Source organism: Lycium ferocissimum, chromosome 8 (genome assembly GCF_029784015.1).
Source record: "Lycium ferocissimum isolate CSIRO_LF1 chromosome 8, AGI_CSIRO_Lferr_CH_V1, whole genome shotgun sequence".
Lineage (NCBI taxonomy): Eukaryota > Viridiplantae > Streptophyta > Magnoliopsida > Solanales > Solanaceae > Lycium > Lycium ferocissimum.
This window is the reverse complement of record NC_081349.1, coordinates 13638907-13647791: the sequence shown is the minus strand read 5'-3', so window position 1 is coordinate 13647791 and position 8885 is coordinate 13638907. Positions and strand designations below refer to the sequence as shown.

The 8885-nt window shown below is 31.6% G+C and overlaps 1 protein-coding gene across 1 annotated transcript; it reads left to right on the top strand.

The window, feature by feature from the left end:
• The first annotated feature begins 355 nt into the window (after positions 1-355).
• On the top strand, positions 356-6234 carry LOC132067292 (arabinogalactan O-methyltransferase 1-like). Its single transcript, XM_059460489.1, has 3 exons — positions 356-434; positions 3095-3181; positions 5196-6234. Exon 3 carries the CDS (start codon positions 5276-5278, stop codon positions 6140-6142), a length of 867 nt encoding a protein of 288 aa, XP_059316472.1. The 5' UTR covers positions 356-434; positions 3095-3181; positions 5196-5275; the 3' UTR covers positions 6143-6234.
• Positions 6235-8885: the final 2651 nt, after the last annotated feature.

The following is an 8885-nucleotide window of genomic DNA, read 5'->3' as shown; positions in this document are numbered from 1 at the left end:
AAGTGAAAGCAAGCACGGAATCATTCCCAAAACAATACACACACACACACAAAAAAAAAAAAGAGAGAGAGAGAGAGAGAGAGATAAAACACGAAAGACAAAAAAGTTGACAAGCGACATCACGCTGACGTCAGCATGACGTCAGTCCTAAAAAGGAAACGGAGCATTTCGAGTAATTATTTAGGTGGCATCAAAGTAAAGGACTATGGATGTATAAATAATTTACCTTTAGCGGACATCTATATACTTTTCCCTGTTTCAACTTGTTTAGCTAATGGGCCAAAGCCCATTTGAACCTACTATTTTCCAAGCTTTATATAGCTTATTTTGGAGTTTGTAAAACCCTAGCTTATGTTGATCTTTGAAGACTCTTTGTGAGAGGTTTCAGGATAGATCCCTATGTTCTTTTGTGAACAATTATTGGTTGCTGCAAGGTGAACGTTTTGTTTATATTAATCAAATCCCTTTCTTGATTGCTTGTGTACTCAACTTGTACTCAACTTATGGTCTTGGTTAGATATAACCTTGTTGCTGGTTCTAAGTCTTTATGTATAAGCTCCTTTTTTATCTTTTAGTTTGTTCTTGTTGTTTCATTTTACTTGCTATAACATCAGCCCGTTTATTCAACTCCGTCTTTCTTTTTCTTATCATAAATCTGATCTTGGATTGTACAGTTACCTCTCTATAAAGGCATCCTCGTATAACAGTACCTCTCTCTAACAACCAAGTATTTTCAGAGCCGATTTTTTATGTTATATTTTACATCTTTATAATAGTTTTTTACCTATAGCAATAACAACCATCTTTATGGCAGTGCACTCTTTGTAAAATTATCCCTTTATAACAACTACCTTCTTTTTCGGTAATATAATAATTAATCATCTTTATAGAAATAAAATATCTAAGATTACCAATAATAGGTCTAGAAATTTTGACCAAATATTTTGATACTTTAATAATTATGACCAAAAATATTGTATAAATATATATGTTTTCATCATTAAAAGATTTTTCTTCATTATACAAAGTGTGATTAAGCTTAGAATTTGCCAATTAAAAAATAAAAAATTAGATTTTATGCATCTTTTCCCTCGATAGCAGCAAAATATTATTTAAATATCGATGTTGTTATAGGTGTAACAATCATTCGGTATAACAATAAAAAACCCGCAAACTCAATGGTATTGTTATAGAGAGATTTGACTGTATATGATTCTTGTATTGGATCGGCATCAGTCCATGAAACCAGTATGTTGTGTTATCGCATGACTCCCCCCTCCCTTCCCAGCCCCTTTCTACTTCCTTTATTGTATTAATTAATTTATTTCAGTCATTCTATTTTATTTGGCATATTTTTTTCCTTTAATCTGTTCGAAAAGAATATTATATTTTCTTATTTAGAAATAGCTTAACTTTAGACTTTCAATTTTACCAGTAATGATACGAATTATCATAATGTAAATCATCATACCAAACTTAAGTGATGCTGAATTCTGAAGAAATGAACGTGCCTTACAGAAGTCGAATAAACTCAAGGCATCAAAACAATTGTTCACCATACTCTGGAGGCTTTCATCTATAAATTACAAACCAAATTAAAAAAATAGCAGACTGCTGTATTTTTTTCCAGTGTAAAGAGGTTGTGATCTTTGTAGTTCTAGCTTCTTGTAAGTTTACTCTTCCTTATATATTGCACACTAATTTTTGTTATAGTTAATTATAATTCTTAGTTCTGTGTGGAACACTATCATAGCGAAGCTATGTTTCTCCAAGTGATGTGAACTGACGCACTTCGTTTGAAAATTATGTTGTGTAGACAGGTAATTTTTTTTTTTTTTGATGTGTTGATACTATATGCTGAATCCTTTTGACTTTTTGTATATTTACATCTTTATATTTTATCTTTCATTAATCTAAACGCACTGGTCGATTCACGTAGTTCCTAGATGAAAGGATTGAGATTTGCCTATTGATACGCCACGAAGAGCAGCTTTTTTTGGGCAGTCTTTTATGTTGATGCGAATACAACTGAATGTTGCTACTATTATTTGCATGACATCTAAAGTACGCTGTTTAATTTCACTAATCTCAATTGTTGTGTGCCACAGAATTAACACTATCACCCGTTTGGGTGAATATGTTTGCTTCTTAGAAAAAAGATACTATATTTCATCATGATTGTGGTAGGAACTTTGCCCAAGTATTGAGACTATCCTCTCTTCAAATTTACGGTTCCTTATAACCACTCAAGTTAATTCTTCGAATGACTTTTCTGATTATTAAAAATTAAATGCGGAAACTAAAAGGTACTATAATTTTCTCAAATCTGCTGGACTATTAAATTTTGCGAACATTAAAATATCTAACCATCAATATCTGACACAGATTGTCGTGTTAATGAAGATATTCTTTAAACTTCATTACATAGCAAGTTTCATAAATTGTGCTTTGTAGTGACAATACATATTGATTGAGTGAGCTCGTTATTCAAAAATTTGAGCTTGTGGAACTCATCGCTTATATTTATATGTTTTAAAATGTTTTGATTAATATGGAATACACGTGCAACACACCTGTCCGAAAAATAGTCTATACTAAAAGTTGGAACAACTCAAGTTATTAAAAGTTAAATTTACAAATTTACTCATTAAAGTTGAGTGACTATTTCTTCCTTAAATTAAACATTAGTATTAATTATTTCTTCATAAACCACAACATACATTCGCCTAACTTCTCTTCGGTTTACTCAAAATAGGGAGAATTTGAAGAGTTACAAAAAGTGTATTTTCAAATTGACCAAATTCATTTTAATGTCTCTGAATAGTCTTGCTTAATTAATGTATTTAATGATGCATTTAAAAGGAATGAAATCTCTAAGACATTCTATGTCCTCTCACTTTTACAGGTATTAAACTCTTGTTCCGTTTTTGGAATTAATACTTTAATCAAACTTTCACCATTTTTTCTTCGGTTTCACCATTTTCTGATCATATTAATTTTCCTTGCTCACTGCTTATCAGTACTTTTATCAAACTTTCACCAATTTTTTTTCTCGATTTATCACCGTTTTCTAATAATGTTTCCTTATATTCAGAGAATACAATCGGCATAACTCAAAGTGCTTCAACAGCCAAAAGTAATCTCTTAATAGAGGTTTCCCAAGCTAAGATCGTGATTCATGGTACCTTTTCTTCTTCTTTCTTTCCTTTTTGCTTATTTATTTATTAGTTATTTATGTTCATTGTTTATCTTTAGTCATGGTTTTGGTGTTTGGTGGGGGGGGGGGGGGGGGATCTCTTTTATGGGATTAAAGAATATGGACAATGGTGAAACAACCAAAATAAGAGATTATAGATCTAAGGCTTTTGTATTGAAAGTTGGAACATAGCGTATCTTTTTCCACTTTGGGTAATGCTAAAGTTTTTCTCCAAAAATAATATAATTTAAATTACTTTAACATTCTTGGATGTATATTTATTTGTAAAGGATGAATTATTGAAAATGGCTTGGGCACATCGTGAACTCTTTGTTTAACTTGTAGGTTTATTCTAAAGCTATTACACCTATTTCATGAAATTTGTAATTGATCAACAAGCACAATAAATTAGGAATAAAAAAATGTAAATATTTAAAAAGAAAAAAGAACAACCGAATTTCAGAATGAAAATACATGATGGTATATTCAATAATGTTTATTGTTGATGACTATATTGGAAATAATGTAATGCAAAAAGACATCATTCAGAAAGGTGCGAGGAATATGAGGATATTTTAACTTTTCTACCAATAATGTCCATCTTAAAATTCAACAAAATATTACCAAATATATACAAGATTAATAGTTTATTATTTTTAGATAATACAAATTTATAGCGATTAATATGGGTTACACATGTCCATATACTAATATTCATATAAATATTCATAACTTATTTTAGATCACAAATTATAATATTTTTTTTAAACTCCGTGTTTTTTTTTAGTTATCATCACATAAATTAGGACGGAGTCCATTATATTTTATAGTTTACAGTTTACAGTTTACGCACACAATTCCCCCAATATTTTGTTATCTTCCAATATCATTATGGGGTTGGCTTAGTTATATTATATTAATAGATCTAATCTTCAGGGACCGTCAAATTCAGACGGAGAATTCATGATTAAAATTTGATGAATGTAACCTTTAATATTTTCAGCATTAAATTTATCTTATTTTCATAGTTATGGATATAGATTTAATATTTATCAAATTTTAGTGATTTCTCAAAATATATATTTAATTATTTACTAAAAATACTAAGGCCTCATTTATTTTTAAAAAGATTAATTGAGACATTAGAATAAGATGCGTATTTAGATTAAGACATTTGAATCTAAATATTAGAATATTGTATTAAGATTTGGATATTAAATAATTAGGTCTAATTGTTTTCTTATACAACTTTAATTTCTTTATTTTAAAGTTACTCCTTCTGTCACAATTTATGTATCGCTTTTCACTTTTCAAAATTCAAACTATGTGAACTTTGACCAACATTTAAAATATATTTTTTCATCATATTATATTTGTGGTTGTGGCTGTGGCTAAAGATGGTGGTGGTGGGTGATGGGTGATAGTAGTTGACAATGGTGGGTGATGGCGATGGTTAGCAATAAAAGTGGATGAAGTAATGGTGAAATATTATCTTTATAGAAATCCTTGAATCGATATCATCTTAAAGATATAGTATATATTAAAACTTTGGCATAGATCTTAATTTTTAATCATTTGGATTTATCAGACTCAATTAGTAGTTATAAAATAAGAAAAATAAATACAATTAATGATTAAAATTTAAATAATTAAGATTCAAAATAACAAACAAACATATTTAATATAATGACCAATAGTTGAATAAATTAAGATCCAGATATTCGTTAAGTGCAAATAAATAAGGCCCTAAATTCTTTTGATCACAGCACAAAATCAATGGCTGCATCTGCCACATGTCAAAACATTGCTTAATATATCATTTGGGTTCTACTGGGAAATAATGCATATACCTTATTAGTTGGAGATAAAAATAATTGGTAAAAATAATTGATGCCAATAATTATAGGATTATCTATATATCCATGAGTAATCACGTCGATAACGTGCACGTCAGTATCTCATGAAAAAGTCTTATAAATGCCTTTTTTGCCTTCCACAGACGTAAACAAGTTTCATACTTCAAATCACACCTTCTTCATCAGAGATTATCAAATTCATCCAAATCCATCCTTTAAAAACATGCAAAAACAGAGTCATAGCCATTTCAAGCCAGAGAAATCATGGTGCCTTGTCATAGCATTAGTAGGTTTAATAGGAGGTGCACTTTTCATTTCCTTGTTCCTCAAAACATCAAACAATTGGATCCTTTGCAACAACAATAAAGCTCCAAGCATAGGGAAATTTCTTGATGATGGCAAGAACTCGATTAATCCGCAACAACTCCAGCTTGATGCCATTCTACACTACGCCACATCGCGAGTGATACCTCAACAAAACATCGACGAAATCAGGGTATCTTTCGATGTCCTGAAAAAGAAAACTCCTTGTAATTTCCTTGTATTTGGCCTAGGTCATGATTCTCAAATGTGGGCATCATTTAATTCTCGTGGTAACACATTGTTCCTAGAGGAAGATCCAAAATGGGTCAAGACCATACTAAAAGATGCACCTTTTCTTCATGCTGAGACCGTGAAATATCGTACAAAGTTATCGGAGGCAGATGAGTTAGTGGAACATTTCCATAAAGAACCAGATTGTTCAGCCAAAAAATCATTTTTACGTGGCAATCATGGCTGTAGATTAGCATTAGATATGTTACCAGATGAAGTATACAATAAAGAATGGGATGTGATTATGATCGACGCACCAAGAGGCTATTTTGCAGAAGCACCAGGAAGAATGGCAGCTATTTATTCGGCAGCTGTTATGGCAAGAAATAGGAAAGGAAAAGGTGTAACACATGTATTTTTACATGATGTGGATCGTAAGGTAGAGAAGATTTATGCTGAACTTTTCTTGTGTAGGAAAAATTTGGTCAAAGGGGTAGGAAGAATTTGGCATTTTGAGATTCCTCCAGCTTCTAATGTGGGTAATAATTTTTGCTAGAATGAATGGGTTATCTTACAGTTTTCTTTAGTTTCTTTCCATTTCCAATGTAATTTAAATTCCCCTTTTAAATAATCGCTTTTCTTTTCTTACATTCACTCGGACTATTTACTACTCCCTCTGTCTAGTATTATTTGTCATATTTCGCTTCTCCCAAATTAGGTAAACTTTGACTACCATTTTAGAATTTATGTTCTCATCAAATTAACATTATGAATGTTGCAACTTGTACTAGTATTTATTATTTAGTTTTTGAATATCAAATTTTGAATATAACTATTGAGTTGATCTAATCTATTAATCAGCTTTGAAAATGAGTCAAATTGACTTTTAGAAAGGAAAACATGACAACTAGGACAGAGGAAATACTTTTATATGATTTGAATTGTCTATATATAATACCCTTTTCAGTAAAAGCAATTGACTTATTCAAGAAGATGTTATCTAAATAATGATTGCCAATTTTCTGGAGAAAAGTTCTTTTTCATCTATTTATCTTTTCATCCATTTTTTTTTTTCTTCAAGAAACTTTGAGAGGTAAAAGGAGTATGGATTAATTAAACCGGTGAAGTCGACTAATGTGAATAGAATTAGGGTGGCATTGTTCCCAATCTTCTCAACACCATAATTGTTCTTAAATTTTGAATTATATAAATGGACAATAATAAGGGTTCTTTAATTTTGAGAAGTGAAAATTGTTACTTAAAAAAAACAACTAAGTACTTCCTCCGTCCCAAAGTCATATTTCTCTTTTCGAAAGTCAAACTATGTAAACTTTGACCAATATTTTAAAATGTATTTTTTATCACGTTGATATGAGAAAAGTTGCAACTTGTAGTACTTTTCGTATAATATTGAATATCTTAATTTTAATTATAAAATACTTTAGCTTTAAAGATTAATTAAATTGGCTCTCAAAATGAAACATGACAATTAATTTGGACGGAGTAAGTAAATATGAGTGTACTCTCTCTAACAATTTTACCTTTTAGATGAGTGGTTACATATTTTAACATCGCATAGCAGAGCCCATGCACAGGTCACGTATTTAAATCTCAGTGTCGCTCATGGATTATCAAAAAACTAAAATAACATATTTCACATACTTGGCCGATAAAAAAGAATCAGACAAAATAATAGTATTAAAAACATAATTAAATGAATATAATATGCGCTCTCTCCCTAACGTTTGAGCTTTTATATAGACGACCGCACATTTTAACAAATATAGTGGTGCAGTAATTTCTGATTTGCATCCTAATTCAGTTGTATAATGTTTAAATTAATTTTGAAGTAGTCATTAATCAATTTTATAATAGTCATCCAACCACCCCTTAAAATAGTACTCCTTGTTAGCTATTTATGGATACTTTATTATCGTTTGGAAGCTTCCCCAATACAAACCTAGGTCAATTTCATATTACCATATCCGAATGGTGATCCTAAACAACCTTAATGACTTTTTCGTGGGGGTACTGCCTTGCACGTTCTTCTAATATATTCCTTGGCGTAATTATTAGCACCCATTTTTTAAAATTCCAACTAAAATATCTGCATTATTTTCAGCTAAAATCCAAATGACTATTTTCATGCTTAAGTCCAGATGTTTCATTGGTTTAGTACTGATAGAACCTATGGATTCACACTTTGCTAGTTCATAACCTGAAAGTTTACCAAAACAGTCTAGGGGACCTGGTCCCTGAACTGTTTTCACAGATAATGATGGAAAGTAAATAAGGCAAGATATTTACGTGGAAAACTCCTTGCTCAAGGGATTAAAAACCACGACATACCCCAGTAGGATTTCCAACTTCACTAAACTGAGCAACTTCAGATTACAACCTATTGCAACCTAGGAATTAAACTCTTAATCCCTAACCCTCACAATACACCCATTGCAAGCACCTGTACAATAACTCTATTGCAAAACTCCAAATCTTGACTACCTCTAGCCAACGACTCAACTGATACTTAGCTAACTATAGCCAAGAAAACAAAGTTACAAAGATTGAAATATTTCCTACTAAGATGCTTCTTGACAAGCAGTGTAAGAATACAAATTAAGAACGTGAAACAAGACTCAACTATCCTAGAGACTTTAAACGTCTTCAGTGGCAGGAAATGCTCCCTCTGATTGTTGAGATCTTGTTCTTGTGGACACCTTGAGAAAGGTAGCCGCCACACTTGAGGGGAATATGGCCTTTTAGAATTTCAAGTGTTAGGTCAAATAATCCCAACATGTTGTATATATATGAGGTCAAGCAATGAGCATGTGAGGAACATGTGACCATGAAAGGGACGTTGCTTTAGTCCTTTGCTCTTTGCCCAATAATGCAACTACTGTTCCGCTGTGGCTCTGCCAGGTCAAAACAGTACGCTCTAATTTATAGTTTTCATGGTCGTACTGATGCATGGGACGATAGAAAGGACTCGGTCCCCTGGCATGTTTGTCAAATCATCAAAACTATGAAATGTTATAACTCATCAATTTCCCCCTTTTTGATGATGACAAACTTGTGCATGATATTCCCCCTGAGGACCAGGTACCCTTGCATAGTCAGCTTCAGCAACTTGTTGAGCAATGAGAGCAAGTCAACATTCTTCATCTTCTATCAGCACTTGAAGAACATGTCATGTTCCCCCTGCGGATTAGACCTTTCAGCTTCATGTTAGCAATGTCTTCCAAGCTCAATTGGAGCTAGGTTCAAACCGATTCCATGAAAAAAAATCAACTTTATCAATC

Coding starts and splice junctions, on each gene's coding strand:
- LOC132067292 (XM_059460489.1), top strand. CDS start 5,276: ATGCAAAAACAGAGTCATAGCCATTTCAAGCCAGAGAAATCATGGTGC.